The sequence below is a fragment of the Dromiciops gliroides genome, chromosome 6 (assembly GCF_019393635.1).
Source record: "Dromiciops gliroides isolate mDroGli1 chromosome 6, mDroGli1.pri, whole genome shotgun sequence".
Lineage (NCBI taxonomy): Eukaryota > Metazoa > Chordata > Mammalia > Microbiotheria > Microbiotheriidae > Dromiciops > Dromiciops gliroides.
Genome location: NC_057866.1, coordinates 87,020,917 through 87,044,977, shown reverse-complemented (window position 1 = coordinate 87,044,977; position 24,061 = coordinate 87,020,917). Strand labels below are relative to the sequence as shown.

Below are 24,061 nucleotides of genomic sequence, written 5' to 3'. Positions count from 1 at the left end.
TATCTGATTGCTGGTATATATAGGGAAAAAATGTAAGGGCTCATAAAACTTTTATACCAAAGTGCTTGCTCCTTAGAAATGATAAATGAAACAAACATGCTTCCTCCACTCTTCCTTCTGCTTGACTCCTGTTCTTTTTGCATACACTTTTTGCCTTCTCCCTGGCCCCTGGTCTCTGACGTAAGCTGGGGCACTGAGTCTGTAATGCAACTAGACAGGTGACTTGGCAGCTGGAACGTTTGAGTTTGGAAACTCTGAACTGTAACAGAATTCTCTGCTGCTAACTTTTAATAATTGATCCTATGAGTTGCCTCCAAATGATGTCATGACATTCAAGGCCTTCCTCAATCTGTCTCCTCAACTACCCTTGCACCCTTATTCCACAGGGTTTTCCACTAACAGGAACAACTAGCAGATAGAGCCTTGGACATAGAGTCAGAAACACCTGAGTTCAAATTTGACCTCAGACATTAACTGTATGACCCTTGGCAAGTCATTTAACCTGTCTGCCTCCATTTCCTCATTTGAGAAATGTAAGAATGATATCACCAACCTTCCCGGGATTGTTGGGAGGATAAAATTAGATAACATTTGAAAAATATTTAGCCGAATGCCTGGTACCTAAAAGGTATTTATTTAATAAATGTATGTTAAAATTTGAAAATTTGGGGGGGAAAAAATTAAAACCAAGATAAGAGACAACTAACTCACAGACCAAGGAAAATGGCCACTAGAGCAAAATACAAGTTATAGTTCCCATTGTCTCTGCAATCTCTTAGAAAACTAAATTCCTCTTCCACTCTTAGATTTTCTATCTTTTGGGTTTATGTTGTGGTGGGGTGGACTCAATTGGTCAGCTAACATTCTCTAGAAAATGATATTATATCTCTTCTGCCTGGGACACGTTGTGATGAACTGCAAAAGAAATCCAAAACATGTGTCTCACATCATGTGATTGTACAAGCCCATGTAAATTAAACTGAAAACAGAAGCCCATCCATGTCCACCCTCGGGGGTACTCCCTGCTGTAATTGGTTTGATTTAGTTGACTGATTTTATTTCCCGAAGATCTCTTTGTTATTCTCTAAAGGGGAACAGTTCTAACAACACATGATGGAATTTTTCTTGTTCTACTCAGGTGTTGTTGGGCTTTTGTATTATATTTTATAATTACAGAACAACTTGAAGACAATTTTGTTAGTGGCTATCTCCCTTCCTCCTTGATCTTTGTACTCCTTATTCAAAGATGAAGCTCCTATTAGGGACTACTTTGTGCAACTGAAAAGACTGATAATTCCATGCATACCACTACTGCTGTTTGGTTTCTGACCATAGCCCCTCTCCATTTTCAGGGCTGGACTCTTAGACAATGAAGTAGATAGTTATTTTTCCCTTTATACAAGTGAGAAACAATTAAAAAGCGAGGCAGGTGATTATCTGGAAGGAATATATTGAATAGAAGAGCAAAATCCAATTTGAAATCAAACTTTGAAACCTAGTGCTGGCCCTGAGGTTGGAAAGATGCCCCTTCCTGAGTTCAAATCTGGCCTCAAATCTAGCTGTGCGACCCTGGGCAAATTCCTTTACTCTGTTTGCCTCAGTTTCCTCCTCTATAAAATGAGCAGAAGGAAATGGCAAACCACTCAGATATCTTTGCTGTGAAAACCGCACATGGGGTCACAAAGAGTCAGACATGACTGAAAAACTACTGAACCCTTTTGGGCCTTAATCCCATTCAAAATCATAATATCATAGAATGTTTGAGTTTGGTGAAAGGAGCATGTTTAATGACAAATCCATTTCAAGAAGAAAAAGGATATTGAGTTGGAAGTGAATATGAAGAGAGTATACTACAGTGGAGTCAAATGGATGGCATATTGACTTAAAAAACACACACACAAATTGACTATCTATATTGTATTGTATTTTTGTTTATTTTATTAAACATTTCCCAGTTACATTTTGGTCCAGTTCTTCACCTTTGGCTAATCCACTCATTAACAGATGACGAAACTAAGATCTAGAGAGAAGTTACTGGCCCAAGGTCACATAACTAGTAAAGTGTCAGATACAGGACTTAAAAACAAAGTCTTATGACTCCAGATTTGCTGTGCTTTTTACAACCTGATTTTCCTTCTGTGCAGGTTTTTCCATGTCTGAAAAGAACTTTAAATTTATCAGTATTACTTTAACAACATTAATCATGGACAGAGTACTATTTTTTTAATTGTCCTTTTTATGGTTATAAAGGACTGGGAACAAAGTAGTTGCATCAGTTAGAGAATGACAGAAGCAACTGCTGTATTAGTAGAACAGAATGTTATTATGAAACAGTATATGATGATATTGGGAATTCAGAGAAATCAACCAATGAAAAACATTGATAAAGTGCCTGCTGTGTACCAGACACCGGGCAGGGTGCTGGGGACATTCTTGAAAAAAATAAGATAGTCCCTCCCTTCAGGGAACTAACATTCTACTGAAAGGATACAACATGTTCATTGTAAATAGAGGCTACACTTAAAAGAAATATGGGGGGGCAGCTAGGTGGCACAGTAGATAATGCAGCGGCCTTGGATTCAGGAGGATCTGAGTGCAAATCCAGCCTCAGACACTTGACACTTAATAGCTGTGTGACCCTGGGCAAATCATTTAACCCTCATTGCCCTGCCAAAAAGAAAGAAAGAAAGAAAAAAGAAATATGCAATAATGGAGGGGAAGTCTGTCAACGAATTCAAAAACAGTGGGAAACAGGAACTTTGAAGGAAGCTAAGGGAACCAAGAGGTAGAAGGAAAGCATTCTATGAGTGACATATAGCTTTTCCAGACGTCTGGAGGTAGGAGATGGAATCTTATGTATAGAAAAGAGCAAATGGACAGGTTGTCTAGAGCACAGACTGTGTGAGGTTCAGTAACCTATTATCCATCCTGAGAGTTAAATTAACCAGACTGAGAAACACTAAAGGGTGAACAGAAGAGTTTTTATTTAATCCTAGAGGCATTTGGAGGCCACTGAGGCTTATCTAATAGAACAGTGACAGATATGGTCAGACCAATACTGTAGGAAAATCACTTTGACAGTTTTGTGCAGTATAGATTAGAAAGTGGATAAATTAGATGCTGAAAGAAGAATGAGGAGGTTATTGCAGTAGATTAAGGAAGAAGTGATGAGTGCCTAGAATAGGGTAGATGTAGTACTGGTAGCAAGAAGGGGATACATGTGAGAGATATTGAGGAAGTTGACAAATGATAGCAACTCATTGGTATAGTGACGAATGAGAAGAAAAAGTTGAGGATGCTTTTAGGTGGCAACCCTGTGTGATTAGAAGAATGGTACTACCTTTGATAGAAATAGGGGAATCAAGAAATGGGAGAAAAGTGATTTCTGTTTTGGACATATTCATTTTTGAATGTCTATGGGACATCTAGGTAGAAATGTCCAGAATGCCCTTGATGATTTTTATCTGAAAATGAGGAGACAGATGAGTGCTGAATCTGTAGATTTGGGAGTCATCTGCACAGATATCATAGTTGAATTCATGGTTACTGATGATAGTGTGAACTGATGGAGAGTAAAACAAACAGTACTAAAAAGAACAATATATAGAAGAAACAGCATTGTAAATGAAATGATCACTAAAAGGAACTCTGAGTAATAGAAAAATCAATATTAATCTTAGATGATAATGTCATTGAGAATGAGGATGATAAGGATGGTGATAGCTTGCATTTATATAGTACTTTAATGTTTACAAAACACCTTAAAACATTATCTTGTTTTTTCCTCACAACAACCCTGGGAGTTGCTATTATGATGTCACATATTACATGTTATATATTATATTTGATATTATAATATTACATGCTAAAATAATATTATAATTGGTGCTATTATTATCCCCATTTTGCAAATGAAAGTGAGGCAGACAGAGATTAAATTACTTACTCAGGGTCACACAGAGCTGTATCTAGAGCTGGATTTAAATTCGAGTCTTGACGATGCTAGGTTCATGTCACTCTATCTACTATACCTCCAGAATTCTTCTCCCCTCTAGGCACTACTAGGGAAGAAGACAGTATATATTGTCAGACAAGGTCATCGTATTGGGTGTTTTTATTTATCAAATTTTCGTTGTTAGAAGGAAGAGTTCACATTGGAGCAGTGGGAATGGGAATGGCAGATAGAAAGTAGGACAGCATTTCAAGAGATGCCATAAAATCAAAGACCAACAACAACAAAAAAGAAGCTATTTTTTTAAAATAAAGAACAACTAATGTGATCAACTCTGTGTGGTTCCTCTCCTCTGTGCTTGATGTAGAAGTCATGAAAGCGGCCAAGTATAAAGTGGTATGCAAGGAAAGCCTTACTTGTCAGTAACCTTTAATGTCAGGCCATCTTTTAAAGAGTATCCTTTTACATTGATAAATGCCAGTGAAGTAGAACTTCCTAATTTAACAACTTTCATGTTCTTCCCAAATTGATTGATTGAAACTTTTAGTGTCTGTGCAACGTTCATTTGGATTTTTCATTTTTAATATGGTTATATAAAGCTAAATCCCAAAGCTCTATACTGCATACCAAAATATCCAATTCTTGCAATCCAGCAGAGACATCCGAGGGCCATGATATTGTCTAATAGAAGCAAAGGAAAAATTCTCTGTCAACGACACTAAAATGTAATTGGGAGGATGGCACTTGGGTATGAGCCAGGGTGGCAAGATGTGTGGGGAAATTCAATTCAAAGAATATTCACAAAACACCTACTGTGTTCCAGGCCCTGAGATAGAGAAATGAGAAATAAAACAAGCCCTGCCCTCAAGGAGTTCCTAATCTAAAGGAGAAAAAAAAGCACAAACCAAAGTAACGTTGTGATGAGGGAGAGGGAGAAATACAGGAGAGATGTAAAGGCAAAAATGCTATGAAAGTTTGAGTAGAGTGAGCTGGCTTTGACTCAATAGGTTCTAATGGGAATGGGGATAAGCATGCACACTTTATGTTGGCCTTGAAGGCAGAAGCTTCACTAGATGTACATGTCAGAATTCAGTGGAAGTCCATTCTTGACAAAGGAAGCATTGAGCATAGTAGGAACTTAAGAATTGTTTTTAATTGAATAAGCTAAGGCAAAAGGATGGGAGAGGGAAGGATAACTCCTCAAAGGACAGGAGACAGGAAGATAGGTGGAAGCTAGATGATGTGTGGCCTTCAGTGCCAGAATCAGGGGGCCATATTTTATTCGGCATCCAATGGCAAGCCCCTCAAGGCATCCAGTAAATGCACAGAGCATGGCAACAAAAGAGATTATTGGGTCAGTGGTGAGAAAGGATTAGAGAGGCATAGCCTTTACTCTGTAGAAATAGAAATAAAACTGGTTTAGGATGGGGCAGCTAGGTGGCACAGTGGATAGAGCACCGGCCCTGGAGTCAGGAGTACCTGAGTTCAAATCCGGCCTCAGACGCTTAATACTTACTGACCCTGGGCAAATCACTTAACCCTAATTGCCTCACTAAAAATATAAATAAATAATTAAAACTGGTTTAGGATTAGAGTCAGGAAGAGCCAACTTCTAGCTTTAAAAGCATTGCTGACTTGCTGTGTCGTCTTGGATATGATACAACCCCTCTCTGCCTCATTTCCCTCATATGAAAAATGGGAATAATAACACCAGACCTACCCACATCATGGAATTGTGAAACTTAAATGAGACCTGGTGTGCAAATGTAAGATTATGGTATCATTTTTATTTTAGTAATAATTTGTAATATTTCTTTCATAATTCAAAAGTTCCATTAATGTGGACATTTCTCCTGCTGATGCAAATTCATTTCTCCATGCTCTTTCTTTAGTAGGTAGAAGGTTTCTTGAGATTCTCTGGCAAAATAATTCATGACCTAGTGTCTAACTTTCTGGTGATGAACTTAGGTCAGTCCTTGAACAACAGACACATCATGTATCAAAAGACTCATGCTTGAATGATTTCCAGATAATTAGGAGTTTGCCTGGCCCTGTGCCCCAAAAGAGTTCAATTTAAAGAGCCCAAATTCACCTCCATGCTATGAGGATAAGAACAGAGCCTTAGCAAAGATTGAAGGATAGATTGAACAGGACATAGGAAAGATAGATTGTTCTACAGCATATCATCAACAAATTTTGTTCAACAAATATTTCTTAAGCATCTACTATGGGTATATGGTCCTGGGGGAACACAAAACCAAAAATGACATGACTTCTATCCTCATGGAGTGAATATACTCCTGAGGCAATACCCAATACACAGATTAGCAAATACAGGATCATTTAAGATGGTAGAGAAGAAGGATCAAGGAAGGTTTCAGGAGGAAGCAACTTGTGAATTGAGCTTTGAAAGAATGGAAAGGTTCACAGAGGTGGACTTGAAGAGGGAGTATTTACCAGACTTATAAAAAGGGACAAACTGGGAGATGGAATGTCACATTCAGAGAAGAGCTAATAGTACAGTTTAACTGGACTTTAGCTAATGTAAAGAAGAATGAGCTGGAAAAAAATGCTTGAGAACACTGTCTGATCTCCATGAACTGTTAAGGCAATAAAGGTGGCCCAGTCATAGAGAATTGGACTTGGAGTCATAAAGACCTGTTCTTTGAATCCTGCTTCAGACACTTACTATCTCTATGATCCTAAGCAAAGGATCACTTACCTTCTGTCTGCCTCAGTTTCCTCCACTGTAAAATGGGGATAATAATAGCACCTCCCTCCTAGGGTTATTGTGAGGATGGAATGAGATAATTGACAGGTGGAAAAGAGCAGGATGGGTTGTAGAAGAACTGAAACTTATGCTACTGGAATCAGAGCAAGGTTACAAGATTACAAGATTCCTGACAGGCAGCATACAAGGTATCACCTTGAAGGAGAGCACCAAATATTGGGTGTGGGGGTTTATATGGGGTTTCAGTTAGTGTAAAGCATGCATGGGTTGAGCAGCAGACCCACCAATCAGGTGGCAAGAGGAATAAAGTACAGGCATGAGTTTGTGGTTTGGGAACCAAGCACCTTGGGAAAGTGTATTGAAAGATGCTTTAGGGTAAGCCTTGCATACCTTGTACAAGTATTGATTGAAGGCACTCAGTGGTCAGAAATTTATGGCTTGACAATATGAGGTCAATCTTGCTCAGGCATAAGAGTCTGCCCCCCACAATGATATTTGCAAAGTATTTCACAAATCTTAAAATTTTTACAAAAGTGCCATTGTTATTGAAGGACCATGATTGGCTAGTTGTAATGTTTTTTAAAGATAAATTGGAAATAGTTTCGGACATTTGCTACTGAGAGAAGGTGGGGTGAGGAGGGGGTGAGGGATTCATTTTCTGCTTATGAAAGGTTTTAATTTTGTGAAACTTCCACACCCCCAGTGGACCTGCTCTGAATCTGAGGTTGACAGTATAAGGCAACAAGCATTGATTGAGTGCTTTCTGTGGGCCAAGCACTGTGCTAAGCACTGAGAAAACAAATTCAAGAAAAAAGAAAGACAAGAAAGGTTAAGGACCTTTGCTTATATTGTCTTAGCTCATATAAACTGTTACTGACAGAACTGGAATTAGCACTCAATTATCTTAATTTCTGTCCATGTGATCACTTGTCTCTGTTCAAGGCATGTTAAGACTGTTAGAAATGTTAATGTGAAATGTTAAGTCTGTTAGAAATGATTCCATTATATTAGATATCTCTGGGTGGTTGTAGCTTCTTCCTTGGGCTTTGGCCAGGAAGGTGTTCAGATCCTAAAAGTTAGAGTGATTTTCAGGCAATATGGTTAAAGGTCAAGTTACATCTGGACACTGGTGGCATGGAAACCATACTAGATGTCAACAGAGTGGAGAGAAGAGTAAACGAACAACCAAAGTCAGAGATTCAAATCTGCCAAGGCAAGGGAAAGTGATGGAGATAGAAACCAAACTCCAGACTCAGGAACTGATGTGTTAATGTGCATGCCAGGACAATGGCTGCCCGATACATGGTCAAATGGGCATCAGCCTTAAGAGTTGGGATAGCTGCCTCTTAGTCGCTGGATATGTCACCATGGGCGAGTCCTTTCATATCTAGTATTTTCATTATCCTTGAGAGATGAATGGATGAGATACTCTCTAAGATAGTTTGTGCTCACTCATATCTTTGGGTTACACAAGAATATATAGTTGGTTATTTTTGTGCAGCCATCGCCTTAGCCTTAAGGGAGGGCAGAAGGGAGCAGCTGCCATGACCTGTGCTACAAGAGAACTATAGTTTATTATTTTTTCCCAGTGTGCTTTTTTCAGGGGGTTCGTTAGGAATGGTTAAATTAATGTGAAAAAAAACACAATAGATTCTTTGAGGCTTATTTTCCATAGGCTAACATCCATGTGAAAATTATGTGTGATTATAGAGAAAAATTGCAAAGTTCTCAGTCTGGCATTCAATGCATTTTATAGCATGACTCCAACTGTCTTTCTAGGCTTAGTTACTACTACTACTACTACTACTACTACTACTACTACTACTACTACTACTACTACTACTACTACTACTACTACTACCACCACCCCATTCAGTTAGCTAGTATTTATATAGTGTTTTAAGGTTTCTAAAGAAATTTACCTATATTACCTCATTTCATCCTACTTTCCTTTGCATGCTATTTGTTCCTGGAATTTTCTGCCTTTATTTATTCATTTCAGGTCCATTTCATTCTTAGAGTATACTCCCTTCTCTTTTTGCCTTATCAAATCATTCTTTCTCTTCCTTTAAAACCCCTATCACAAAGCAATTCTTTAAAGAAAACTTTCTGGAAGTAAGCTGAAAGCATTCTTTTCTTTCTAGATTTTTCTGGGACACTCTGGTTCTCTACTTTGACCCTATCACCCTCCACCTTCCTTTTTTTGTGGGGGCAAAGAGGGTTAAGTGACTTTCCCAGGGTCACTCAGCTATTAAGTGTCAAGTGTCTGGGGCCTGATTTGAACTCTGGTCCTCTGGAGTCCAGGGCTGGTGCTTTATCCACTTCACCACCTGGCTGCCCCTACTCTCCACCTTCTATTATACTTCTTTGTGTATATGTCGTTTCTTGTCATAATATTGTAAAGTCCTTGAAGGTAGAAAATGGATTTTTTTATATCCCTGGCACTTACTATCATGCCTTGTATGTGGTAGACACTTAATAAATGCTTATTAGATTATTAAATTGAATTGAATATGTTTTCTCACTTATCCATTATTTCTGTTGGCAGTTTAAAGTTTTCTCAATTGGTCATGGCAGAAATTGCTCATTTAACCACTCTGCCATCCATTATTCATTCCCCATTTCTGGATTTCACAAGCTGTCATGTGTGCAGGGCTCATTAAAAATCCCTTCATCCAAAAGTTCAACTCTTGCAAAGCAAGAGACTTTAAGTTTTCTAGCATCCCTTTCCCTGGTGTAGCAATTATGCAGAGGTCACTATTCCTGGCACGTTAGGGATTATTATACTTTACATATAAGAATCATGTCCTGGCTTTTCAGGTGGGTAAGGAGTACCAAAAGCTAATATAATCTATTTTTCTAGTTCATATTCGTTTATCTCTCTGCAGATTTTAACACTGAGGAAACACTTCTCCCCTCTGCTGCCTTCCAAAATACTCTCCCTACTCTTGGCTTCTCTAATAATGTACTCTCTTGATCCACTTCTTGGTTCTCTGACCAACACTTTTGCTAGATCATGATGTCTTTAGCTTGGCTACCTCCAAAAACTATATCTGGGGTCTTCTTTCTCCTTTCTCTACACTCCTTTTTTTTTTGATGATCTCATCACCTTCCATTGACACAATTATGATCTCTGTACAGATGACTCTTAGGTGTACAGATCTAGTATTCATCTCTCAAAAGCCATGAGGTTAGGACTACTTATGATAGAGTCCAATTCATAGGTCAAGAACCCATTATTGTGGGAAAACACTCCAGAAAAACAGGAAAGGAGTCTGACAGATTAGATTTGGGCCAACATTTGATACCATATATTGCAATGAGCTCCAAATAGGTGCATGGCCCATATATAAAATGTCACATGAAAATTAATTAGAGGAGCAGAGAAGGAAACACTTGTCACAACTATTTTTAGGAGGTAAAGGTTTGGACCAAATTTTTTAAATGGATAATTTCATTAAATAACATTGAAAAATTCTTGTAAAAACAAAACCAGTACACTAATGATAGAGCTTTGAACTGGTTTAACCAATCTGAAATTCCATTTGGAATTATCACTAAAAAACTACTAAATTGTGGATGTCCTTCGATCCATTAATACCACTGTCATTCGTATGCCCAAAGAGACTTAGGAAAGAGGGAAAGGACTCATGTAACTCTACCTTACTTCAATTTAGGATCAAGTCAAGTCAAGTCGAGACATCACCCCATACCTCTTCAAAAATGAAGGATGAGGGCAGCTAGGTGGTACAGTGGTTAAGGCACCAGCCCTGGATTCAGGGGGACCTGAGTTCAAATATGGCTTCAGACACTTGACACTTCCTACTTCCTAGCTGTGTGACCCGGGGCAAGTCACTTAACCCGCATTGCCCCACAAAAAAAAAAAAAAAGATAAACAGCTGGAACAAAAACTGGAAAACTCAAGGTGTGCCCATCAATTAGGGGATGCCTGAACAAATAATTGTATATGAATGCAATAATGTAATATTATTGTCACATAAGAAATGATTAAAGGAATGGAGAGTCCTCAGAGGATTGATATAAACTAATGCAGAGTGAAGTAAACAAAACTAGGAGGACAATTTATGTATTGAAAACAACATTTTAAAGAGAAAAAAATGTCAACAACTTAAGAAAGCTAAGAAATGCAATGAACATTTCTGCCTCAAAAGGCTGAAGAGTCTATGTTTCCCATTTTTAACAGAGAGGGAATGGATTAGATGTCCAGAAAGAGACATACACTTTCAGACATGGGCAATAGGTACTGTTAAGGGCTAAAATTCTAGCTAGTCTGTCTAAAATATCTAATGAATGGTCGCTAATAAATTATAAGCTTTAGCAAGAGGTAGACTTTTAAGCATTTATTAAGGAGAATAAGAATTTGGTAAAGAGAGAAAGAAAGGCCTACATTCATCTATCTATTAAAGGGAGAGCACATTTCTAGCTCCCTTCTCCACCAGCGTCCCCAGGAAAGAGCGGGAGACAGAGCACTAGTCTCTTCCCTCTTCCTCCCACTAGCCAACTTCACTTCCTGACTCCAAAGAAAAGACTCCTGGTGTTGCCCTCAAAGATCTTCGCTTCATGGGCGGAACTCTTCTACAGTAAGTCTCCAGCAGGTGGCGTCATTCCATTCGTTACAGTACATTTATTTTACTTCTCCATACTTAAGTATTTAAAGAGGTAGCTCATTTGGGAGGAGGAGGAGAGTGATAGAAGATGGGAGGATAGTAACAGGAATAATAAGAAAAAAAAAGGAAAGAGAATTAATCAATCATTTAAAAATATTTAAAATAAATCAGTAGGAAAATCAGAAAGAGACACAAACAACCAGAAAAATGTTGGAACTACCATGTTACCTTTTGAAACATTCCTTAAAAATGCTATAAATAGTATAGATTCACAGTTTCATATGCCATAAATAGCATAGATTCATAGGTTCATATGTTCTTTTTTATGTTTATTGATATTTACCAAATTCATAATATGTAAGATGAAAAAAGACTGATGGAGCACATCTGCAAGATTATTTCTTATGATTAGCGGTGTAGATTTTGGCCACAACACAGTGAAGTAACCGATATGGTCATTGAACCCATGGTTGTATTATGAAAATGGTATTCAAATTATCTGAGTTAATCAGCCACTATATGAAACTAGTTAGCTGATCTCTGCCATGATTAAAAAGGACTAAAAAGTGGAAAAAACAGGGTCATGTATCTTCTGTGGTTCTTAGGATCATAGAAATATAGAATATTTTCAAATAATACAAAGGTAGAATGGGAAAATAACTTAAAGGTAAACTAGTCCAACCCTTGGGGCAGCTAGATGGTGCAGTGGATAGAATGCCAGGCCTAGAGCCCGGAAAGACTCATCATCCTCAAACACCTACTATCTGTATGACCCTGGGCAAGTCACTTAACCTTGTTTGCCTCAGTTTCCTTATCTATAACTTGAACTGGAGGAGAAAATGGCAAACCACTCCAGTATCTTTGCCAAGAAAACCCCAAATGGGGTCATGAAGAGTAAGTAAAACACAACTAAAAAAATGTTGATTCAACCCTTGAACCATCAAAGAAATCTTCTTAACATTTTCCCTGATAGGTCTTCATTTTTCCAGGTTCTGGTGGAATACCTTCAACAACTGAGAGCTCTATTTTTCATAAAATATTCCTTTGTATCTGGATTCCAGAGAAAAGAGACCTGAACAAATGGGTAGGAGACCTGAAGTCACAAAGTGGCTCTAGAGAAACTTTTACTGTCCTACACTAGTCATCAATGTGATTTTGATAGTTATAATTGCACCTGCATCACAGGATTACATAAGGGACATTAGAAGTCATTCAGTCCAAACTTCTTCTATTACAAAGGAGGAAATTGAGGCCTAGGGAAGTGAAATGATTTGCTCTAAATTCATCAATCACTCTTTTTACCACATTATGGTATCTGTGATGTTTAGCATCATTTGACTGAAGTATGAGGAGGGTCATTGAATACCAAACTTTATGGCTTATAAGGTTTGAGGTTGCCAAGCAAGTTCTTAACAAAGCCCTAGTACCTGGATGCTACCAGTTGATCAGGAATAAAGAAACATGGACTTAAGTCCAGCTCTCACACTTAGGATCTATATAATCCAGGGCAAGTTACTTTATCCTTCTCTTCCTCCATTTCTTTCAAATCCTCACACCACAGCTTGGTCTTGATTAGTTCAAATAATGACCACATTATTCAAATATGGAATATTTCCATTGTACTAGAAGCAATTACCATATTTTATATAATTATGATTTTATATAATTTTTTAGGGCAATGAGGATTAACTGACTTGCCCAGGGCCACACAACTAGTAAGTGTCAAGTGTCTAAGGTCACATTTGAACTCAGGTCCTCTTGAATCCAGGGCTGGTGCTTCATCTACCTCACCACCTACCTGCCCCCGATTTTATATAATATGAATTTGAAGACATGTAACTTTATTAGTAGTACTAATTGGGCCCATACTATACTTACCCTCTAGGGTTATTGTAAGAAAGGCAGTTTGCATTCATTCCTTCATTTGATAAGATTTACTGGGTGCCTACTATGAGACAGGCACTTTACTAGACTCTAGGGACATTTTTTTTTTCAAAAGGAAAGTTCCTGCTCTCAAAGACCTTATGTTCTATTGGGGGGTGGGAGGGACAATATAAATACACATAAGTTAATAAAAAAAATTATACAGAGTCATTATACAGGGTCAAACAGATATATTATACCAAATAATTTGTAGGATGGGGAACTAGTAACTGGGAGATCAGGATTGGATTCTTCTGGGTCGGACTTAAGTGAAACAAAGCTAAATTTTAAGAGACAGAGGCCATTATGGAAACCATTTAGGGATGGCACAAAGACAAGAGGGATAATGTCATGTATAGGTAGCAGTTACAAATAATAAAATACTATGAACACTGGCTACCATTTTAGAAGGCACTCAGTAGTTATTTCATAAACTGAATGAAACAGTTCATTTTATGCTTGTGTCCTTAGATTTCACAAACTTGTTTTGCTTTTAGGGGGTGGTAGTAGGGATGAGGAAAGAGATCTTGAGGGTAACACAGGTAAATGACCCTCAAGGACGGGGTAGATGACCATGAGAATTGTCAGTTTCAGGGAAACATGCCCTCCCCAGAGGAAGAAACCTCAGAGGTCAAAGAGATAGAGCTATGAAAGTGTTTAGATTCTCGGGCCATATTTGTTCCACTTCCTACTGGTAACAACAGAATGATTTTATTTCTATATTTAAGGAGATTGCTATCATCTTTGGGACTGACTTCCAACAGGGTATATTGTGATAAGACTAACCACTGAAAAATCCATTTTCCCATTGGGACAAAGCTGACCTTGAACAACTCTGGTGACTACACACCTTGCACAACTCCACAATTCCATTGCCATTGATTGACTGTGGACTCTAAGCAAGCCTAAAATGCTGTAAAATCCCAAGCTATAGCCTAAGATGTTGAATCTGCTCCCCACCTGAGCGGACTTCCTTAGTGCATCCATAGATTTCTTTTCCTTTCAGCCTGGTGATTCAGTTTGTTACATTCCCCACCCACCCAAAGTCATGCAGACATGCTAGTAGATGAGATTTCTCCCTGGGTTCTCCAAGAATCTAGGCTGGGAAACTCTCTCAACAGCTTTGTCAAGTAGAGTCTGAGACCAGGACATATCTCCATGTTGTCATGTGAGAGACTAAAGCAAAGGAAATGAGTGAAGAGAATTTCCTTTTAGATTAGAATAACAGGAGAAAGACTCACTTGGTTAGGGGTATGTGTATATGTGTGTATGTGTGGGTGTGGGGAGGGGGATTTAGTTCAAGGAGGGGACAGTGTATTCTGTATCCTGGTTCCTCCAGGTATACCTTTCTCCTGAGCTTCTAGCCTGCCAAAGATCTGGGATTCTCAAACCCAGAGTTAGGGACCGGGGAAAGCAAATTGCAGAAGGGCTAAGGTGACTAACAAGCTTGCTAAGATGAATTGTTGGCTAGAAAATATAGCTTGATCTAGTATCCAGCCCAGATAGGATTGGGCTGACTGACATCAAGGACAAGAGCTTGTGAAATAAGGGAGTTAAATTCAATGACCTTGGAAATCCCTTCCAATTTGAAATCTGCCCTCCTACAAAGACCTCTACAATTTCCTTTTTGATTTGGTGGAATATTGACTGTTCCAGGCAGGTTTTAATAGAAGCATTTTGTTTTTCTTTTTTTGGGGGGGGTAGGAGGAAGGAAGAAAGAGAGGAGCAGAGATGGGGGTCTCCTTATCTTAACCAGGCTGGATGTGAAAGAGATACGAACAGCCAGATCCCACTGTGATCACCTAAGAATTAGAGGAAGCCAGGTGGTACAGTGTGTTCATCTTGGAATCAAGAAGGCCTGTTCATCAGATCCTTATTTAAACCCTTTCCTTTTTTTTTTGGTGAGGCAGTTGGGGCTAATTGACTTGCCCAGGGTCACACAGCTAGTAATTGTTAAGTGTCTGAGGCCGGATTTGAACTCAGATCCTCCCGAATCCAGGGCCGGTGCTTTATCCACTGCATCACCTAGCTGCCCCAACCCTTTCCATTTTTGTAGGATATGTCAGACCTTGGATTCCATTGTCAGAGGAAAGGGTTTCCCAGACACTATCACACCTGCCTTGATCACCCTGAAATGAAATAATTTGTATATATTTTCTCTTCAGCTATCTACCCCCAGTATCCCTCTTATGGTTTAAGAGCAAATATTGTTTTTTAAGCTCTGTATCCACAATGTCTAGTGCAGTGTCCTATCCAAAGTCAGTTTCCACTTAATAAATAGAGATTACTTTGTTGAATAGAGAAATCTATATCCTCTCTGACATAATGAATGGAAGAGCACTGATAGATTCAATGGTAATCCTTTAATAATGCCTTAAAGAAAGACCACACCATCTTCATCAAGAAAGACAGGGAAGAAAACTGTTTCTCTTAGACAAAACTGAAGAAATACCTTCAAATCTCAGCTCTGGGACTTACTCCGCTAGTCTTCTGATTCCTAAGCCTGCATTCTCTTTACTATGTGCTAATTCAAACTGAAGGGGAGGAGAAGGCAAGGAGAAATCTGTAGATGATGATAATGAGCCATAGCCTGGAACTTATTGATAGAAGAAAGGAGATGGGGAGGGTCTACCTGGGGGTGGTGGGGTCTGCCTAGGAGGGGGATGTAGGTATCTTTTGGAAAAAGCAGAATTTCTAGAATTTCTATGTACCACTAGGCTTTTCTTTAAGTAGAATTTTAACCATCTTTCCATATTACAGGTTGGATGGATTCTTTTTTTCTTAGAGATAAAAAAATGTAAACTACCATGTGTTGCAAATGTATTATTCTTTGTCCTGTGCTCAAAGGTCACCACTGTGAAAGGAAAGGGATGCCTGCAGGGGACATAATGAAATGCAAACTAGAGAGAACTTGCCTGAAAATCCTCTGAAATGAGAAGATTTAACAGTACATCATTTTGCAAATCAATTGGTATTCATTTACATAGTTTGAATATATAATGAACCTTGTCAATAACAACACAGAGATATGCAAATGTACCTCAGGTCTTTTGGGACTCTTTAGACTGGGCTTGAAAAACCTGACTATAGATAAACATTCCAGGTAATGAAAGCCAGTGAATTATGCTTTGGGGAGAAAATTTGAATTTGAGGCATTTTTAGGTTTTCTCCTTACTGTGCCCATTGTATTGCAGTATGGGGGAAAAAATGAACAAAGATGCTTAAGGGATCTGTAGGGCCTTGTGCATGTGTTTGTTTGTCTGTGTATATATATAGATATGTGTGTATACATATGTGTGTGCATGTGTGTATACATATATGTATTGTACGTATATGTGTATACATATATGTATATCTATTTATGTATTCCATTTATTAATTTTTTTCGGTTGTGTCTAACTCTTCATGGCCCCTTTTAGAGTTTTCTTGGAAGAAATACTGGAGTGGTTTGCCATTTTCTTCCCTAGTTCATTTTACAAATGAGGAAACTGATCCCCTGGTCTTCCCCCTTAAAAGTGATATCTTTGAAAAGAATTCAATTTAGTATTTACCAAATATACACAGTATTTAAAGTGTTGTGCTAGATAGTTGAAGCTGGAAAGAGCAAAATAAAACTCTCCTGGATGATAATATGTGAGTGTCCATTGGGAGGCATGGCCACTGACAATCTGGTTGGGGGGAGATACCACCCTCCGAAATGTCATCTCTTCCCAGAAGCTTTGACCATTTGCCTTTCTCTAAGCAGGAAACCCCTTCTCTCTGCAGTCAGAAAGTCACTAGCAGCCACATTTCCACTACCTATACCAATCAGTTTCCCTTCCAATTAGTGTTCTGCTCACTCCCCTCCTTTCTATTCTCATTTATTCTCCCTAATTCATATAACCAATTCAACATGCTAGCCTTGGTTCTGTCATTATCTGGAGGGTACTAGAGATGAGATGAAATAGAACTGGTTAGGAATAAAGTGCTTGGCTCATCAAGAAAGTGGACCTCCGGGGGCAGCTAGATGGCGCAGTGGTTAAAGCACCGGCCCTGGATTCAGGAGTACCTGAGTTCAAATCCGGCCTCAGACACTTGACACTTACTAGCTTTGTGACCATGGGCAAGTCACTTAACCCCCATTGCCTAAAAAGAAAAAAAAAAAAAGAAAAAGAAAAAAAAGAAAGTGGACCTCCAGGAGCAGCTAGGTGGCACAGTGGATAGAACACTTGCCCTAGATTCAGGAGGACCTGAGTTCAAATCTCGCCTTAGAAACTTAACACCTACTAGCTGTGTGACCCTGAGCAAGTCATTTAACCCCAATTGCCTCACCAAAAAGAAAAAAGAAAAAAAAAGTGGACCTCCAGTGGGGAAAAAAATGGGCTCCCTACTAGACCTTAAATTTACCAATCCCATGGGGCTGACAGGGCTTTCTCAACTGTTCCAATGTTATGAGAGAAAAATCAACCAGAGAAGGTGATTTATAAGTCAAATCTAAATTTCCCAGAGGCAACCTATATATAAATATTATTCTTTAATAAGCCCAGGAGTCAAGGACAAAGAGGCAGAGTTGAGGGGATGGACAATCCTTGGGGTCCTCTCTTCTCCAAATCTTCTCATATATGCCACAGGTGGGGATTTTACCGTCCCCGACAACGTGTGCAAAATTCTACATTAGTTCAATGTTCAAAGCTAAAAATTAACTGATTATACCTCGCAACTAGGTTTGATGGAATTATGGTGGAGCAGAACATTTTTGGCATCACAGCCAAAGGCACATTCTCATTCGGCCACTTTCAGGAACCCCCTTACCAAGCACCTTGCATCTACTTTGTATATATTCTGTATCAATGCCTGTGTGTACATGTTGTAGAATGTAATTTCCTTGAGGGGAGGATGGTTTCACTTTTGTCTTTGAATTCCCAAAGCTTAGTGAAGTATCTTCACACAGTGAGGGCTTTAATACATTCTGAAATTTGGCCTTAAAAAGTGATGTGATTGGGAGCAGCTAGGTGGCGCAGTGGATAAAGCACTGGCCCTGGATTCAGGAGGCTCCGATTTCAAATCTGGCTTCAGACACTTGACCCTCACTAGATCTATGACCCTGACCAAGTCACTTAACCCTCATTGCCCCACCAAAAAAAAAAAAAAAAAAAAAAAGGTAATTGACAGTATATGTCAGAGGTGAGACTTGAACATAGGTCTCCCTGACTCCAATGCTGGCCTTATGATCACTGCACAGTGCTATCTCTCTTTATTCATGCCAAAAAAGGAAAAACTGAGAGGAAAGGATTGGAATATGACCCATTGTATGTAAAAGAAGCTATAGATTTCAGTAGCAGCAGGAGAGGTTTGAACTAGACATTAAGAAGAACAATCTAAATGTAAGATATGTGTAATCCCCATACACCTTTCCAAAGGAGTTTGTGGGATTTAATGTCTTGCATCTTTTAAAAAACAGAGCAGTCTGCTGTCTGAGCTGCTTTGAGTACAATCCAACCTAAGAAGAAAATAATGTTAAATGATTCACCATGTTCCTTTTAGGTCAGGATTTGGACTGATATGCCAGGAAATGTACATCTGTCCATTTCAACAAACCTTTTGAAAACAGAAATAATGATAATAATAATCATTCCAACAGCTAATATTTACTTAATGCTTACTATGTGACATACTTTATTAAATACTTCATAATTATTAGATAATTTGATCCTTACCACAACCCTGTGAGTTAGGTGCTATTTTTTTTTTTCAGGACAATGAGGGTTAAGTGACTTGCCCAGAGTCACACAGCTAGTAAGTATCAAGTGTCTGAGGCCATATTTGAACTCAGGTCCTCCTGAATCCAGAGCTGGTGCTCTATCCACTGCACCACCTAGCTGCCCCCTTTAGGTACTATTATTATCTCCATTTTATGAGCTAATATTTGAGACCATATTTGAATTCAGGTCTTCCTAATTCCAAGCCCAGTAATCTATCCACTGCCCTGCCAAGCCACACCTACAATGTGCGATACCACAATTTAAAGAATCTGACTTAATCTTCAAACCAAACAAAGCCTAAATCTTATGATCTCCTCACCTTATAATATAGGTCTCAAGTAGTTGGTCTTCAAGCTAGTTGCCTCTACCATATCTTTCTCAAAAGGCAGGGAGAAGGGGCGGCTAGGTGGCGCAATGGATAAAGCACCAGCCCTGGATTCAGGAGGACCTGAGTTCAAATCCAGCCCCAGACACTTGACACTTACTAGCTATGTGACACTGGGCAAGTCACTTAACCCCCATCGCCCTGCAAAAAAATAAAAAACAAAAAAAGGCAGGGAGAAGAATGCATGGGCAGACAATGAACTGCGCCAATCTCTAAATTGTACTCTCTCCAAGCAACTGCCATACTTGTTGGTGACCATAACACTTAGAGCAGGTCAAAAAATAGCTTTTAAGGGACAGTTAGGTGGCACAGTTGATAAAGCACTGGCTCTGGATTCAGGAGGACCTAAGTTCAAATCTGGCCTCATATACTTGACACTTACTAGCTGTGTGACCTTGGGGAAGTCACTTAATCCTCACTGCCCTGCCCCCCCCCAAAAAAAGTAGCTTTCATGAGGAAGAGGCTGGGAACTTCATCTTATAGAAAATTAGGATAAACACCATCATCCTTTTTATCACCAATAGTAACAACACATTTTGATGCTTCCAGAATCTGTGGTTTCATCAGAAGAGATCTCCCCTTCATGCCTTAGGAGATGTTTTCATGAGTTGCTTTGAAATTGGTGCTCATTTACCTGATTGCCAACTCCTCAGTAATGAGCATCTCTGCACTCAGCTAAACTCTTCCTTTGCCAGAAGGCAAACAGCACAATCTGTCTCTGGGTCTCTATGAGAATCCCTCCTAGCTTGGTAGGACCCATCAGAGCATTCATGCTGATGGCATAATAATGACAACAGGAACTCAGATCTGTATAACCCTTTGGGGTCTGCAGAACACTTTCCTCATGCTAACTTTGGAAAGCAAGGAGCAAAAGTATTGTTCTTGTTTTACGGATAAAGAGACTGAAACTCCAAAAAGTTAAGTGAATTAGCTGACAAAGGACAGGAAGCCAGCAAGTGACAGAGCCAAGAGTGAAAGTCAACTCTGCTGATTCCAAATCTAATGCTCTTTCTGCCACATTACAGGAATACCTTGGATATATTGCAGGTTCAATTCCAGACCACTGCAATGAAGTGAATTTTGCAATAAAGCAAGTCACAAGAATTTGTTGGTTTCCTGGTGCACATAAAAGTTATGTTTACACTATACTGTAGTCAGTTCAATATACAATAGTATTATGTCTATAACAATGTCTTGGGGGCACAGTGGATAAAGCGACAACCCTGGATTCAGGAGGACCTGAATTTAAATCCAGCCTCAGATACTTGACACTTACTAGCTGTGTGACCCTGAGCATGTCACTTAACCCTCATTGCCCCACAAAAAACAAAAACAAAAACAAAACAATGTCTTGGAAAAACACTCAAAAAAACAACAATTAAAAATACTTTATTGCTAAAAATGCTAACCATATTCTGAGCCTTCAGTGAATCCACATTTTTTTGCTGGTGATTGCTGAAGATTGGTGTGGCTATGGCAATTTCTTAAAATAAGACAACAATGAAGTTTGCTGAATTCGTTAACTCATCCTTTCACAAAAAATTTCTCAGTAGATATGATGCTACTGGGTATCATTTTGTTGTTGTTGTTTGTCCTTCATTCTCCAAGAAGACCATGACATTGGAGTGATGTTATGACTTGCAGTGAATTGGATTTACAAGAGGCAGAGTTGCACAAGGTCACCAACCTTACTCTCTCCTCCAGAGCCATCTGGGTCCAGTGGCAAGATGTATATCAGGATGAGTGGAGATGACCCTGGATGTTTAAGGCAGCTGGGGTTAAGTGACTTTCCCAGGGTCATACAGCTAGTAAGTGTCTGAAGTGAGGTTTGAACTCAGGTTTTCCTAACTTCAGAGCCAGTGCTCTATCTACTCTGCCACCTAGCTGCCCCCGATAGCATTTTTCCCACAGTAGAATTTCTTTCAAAATTGAAGTCAGTCATTTCAAATCTTGCTGCTACTTTATCAACCAAGTTTCTGTAATATTCCTCAATATTGTTGGGTCTCAAGGAATAGGGAAGACCAAGGAAAGGGAGAGAGATGGGGGAATGTGGTCATTGGAGCAGTCAGAACACATATAACATTTATCAATTAAGTTCACCAAATTATATGATAGTAGTTTGTGACACCCCAAAACAGTTACAGCAGTAACATCAAAGATCATTGATCACGGACCACCATAATAGATATGTTGATGATGACAATTGAAATATTATTTGAATTACCAAAATGTGACACAAAAAAACACAATGTAAGCACATGCTATTGGAAAAATGGTGTCAATAGCCTTGTTCAACACAGGGTTGTCACAAACTAATTTGTTCAAACAAAACAAAACAGAAACCATTAACTATAAAGTGCAATAAACCTAAGTGCAATAACATGAGGTATGACTGTATGCTGTTTTCCATAGTAAAACTTGACAATCTGAGTTCCTGTTCAAAACATCAGGACGTAATGTTCCTACTACAGCTTTTTAGAGTACAAAGCATTTTCCTCATAACAGCTCCAGGAAGTAGGAATGGCAAGTATCATTTCTATCATCTTACAGAGCTGAGGGACTTGGTTTTAGGTACATTCAGTGTTTTGCCCAAATTCACATAGCTATTAAGATTCAGGGCTGGGCTTTAAACAGAGATGTGATCAAAGCACCATTTGTGGCTACCTAGAACCTGCATCTGACTCTTAGCTCTGCCACAAACTACTCTCTTTTCTCAGGGCTTCAGTTTCTTTATCTGTAAGGGATTTGCACCAGATGACTTCTAAGTCCCCTTCAAGCTCAAAAGCAATGATCCTTATAATTCTTACTCCATGTCTAGAATGTGGCATAAGGCAAGTCTGCCATACACTTCCCCACCCTGTGGGTTTAGCCAGTGAAATAATTAAAGCTTTTTCTCCAATAATGCTGAGTTCTATGTATCATTTTCCAGCTATCATAACCTATCAGATGAGATCTCAGAGGTAGTGTCAGTAAAAAGAGAAAAATACAAGCCCTTAAACTTACCAGCTTTGTTTAATTCAAAGAATAAAATATAATCTTATAAAACCAGGCTCTAGAGCCTGGGAGTTTATTTATCACGTGTTATCATCCTGCTGGCTTAGGAGACACACCATAGATTTTCACATGAGACTTGAGGTTGTGGTTTTGGTTTGTCTTTTTTTTTGTCTTGTATTGTGTCCAAGATTCTATTGAATCAATGCCTAGAACTTTGTAAACTTGATAAAAACTTAGCCTCATCTTTTTCTTGATTCTTGTTTTCTTTTGGGCTTCCTCAGGTTCACAGGGAGTTGCTGCTGGAAAGAGTTTACCAACTGAAGGCTCAGGAGGACAAACTTGGGGAGTATGTGACCTCTGTGCAGCTCCATAAGATGACAAAGAAATGGAAAACTCGGGAGGTTTACACCACTCTTAGTACTGTTCAGGGTTTACTGTTGGAAGAGTTGAGCACATCAGAAACCATGACTAAGTCAGCCTGTACTCAGATCCTGGAGTCGCACAGCCCTGTAAGTAGTGAAACTGGGGAGAACAGTCCCTGCTCCCCAATAGTCCTTTGGTACTAAACCAATCTCTGTCACTGCCCAGCCCTACTTCAACAAGGTTTCAGACATTCACAAGTACCATTGTGGTCTCAAGGGAACACAAAGTCTCCATTATACATCAACCTGGCAGAATGGGATCCTTTCACTTTGCCATGATTCCCTCCTTTATCCCCATTGCAAATAGATAATAAATTGAATTTTGTGAGAATTAGCATTATTGGTTTTTAACTAGTACCTATTAAATATGTAGAAAGACATGATCTTGAATTTCACATCAGAAGCTTACTATGTTCCATAAACTAACAGATAAATAATTTTATTACAGGGAACCCACAATATCTTTGAAAATTCTAATAAAAATCTAAGCTACACTGGAAACAGAGTATTATTACAAAGCAAAGTACTGCCTTTAATTATCTCCACATAACATTGATTGTAGCTAGGTGGCACAGTGGATAGAACAGAAGATCTGGAGTTAGAAATATCTGAGTTTAAATCCAGCCTCAGACAGTTACTACTTGTATGATCCTGGGCAAGTCATTTAACCCTTTTTGCCTCAGTTTCCTCATATGATATTTGTTATGCATACACACACATACGCAGGTTGACTCCCCTAATAGAATATGAGAACCATATGGTCAGGGACTATTTCATTTCTGTCTTTTTATCCCTAGCACTGAACATAGTGCCTGACACAGAGTACTTAATAAATGATTGGTGGTTGATTGACATGCTTCTTCTCAACAGCTGGCTGTAAAATTAATACATTTGATCTCAATACCTCAGTCACCATATGAGAAAGTTGAAATGGCCTTGAAGAAAGTGAAATTAGGAAAAGTAAATGAACAATACTAAGTATCCAAAGAACAGAACTGTATTGTAGATAACACTATTTTGAAAGCGTTGGGGAATTGAGATTTAATATATTCAAAAAGGAGATGCTGAATGACTGTGAAAAAATCAAAGACAACATTACTAACCTCTTCAAAAAGATGAGTGAGGATAACAATAATTTTATCAACATGACTAATTTCTTACACTTATAAAATCTTCGTGTGAATGATTCACATATATATTGAGGGTAGTCTTGTCAAAAATATGAGAAGGGAATAGCCAGACTTTTGAAAATTATTTTTTCTCTAACAAACCACATTTAAAACTA

General features: G+C 38.8%; 1 protein-coding gene across 1 annotated transcript in view; it reads left to right on the top strand.

The window, feature by feature from the left end:
* The window catches only part of EVC2 (EvC ciliary complex subunit 2), a 261,845-nt gene that overhangs the window by 142,607 nt on the left and 95,177 nt on the right, over positions 1-24,061 (top strand). The window contains exon 17 of the mRNA XM_043972227.1: positions 22,636-22,863. Within this exon, the coding sequence (XP_043828162.1) occupies positions 22,636-22,863 (228 nt within the window). The remainder of the gene's footprint in view (positions 1-22,635; positions 22,864-24,061) is intronic.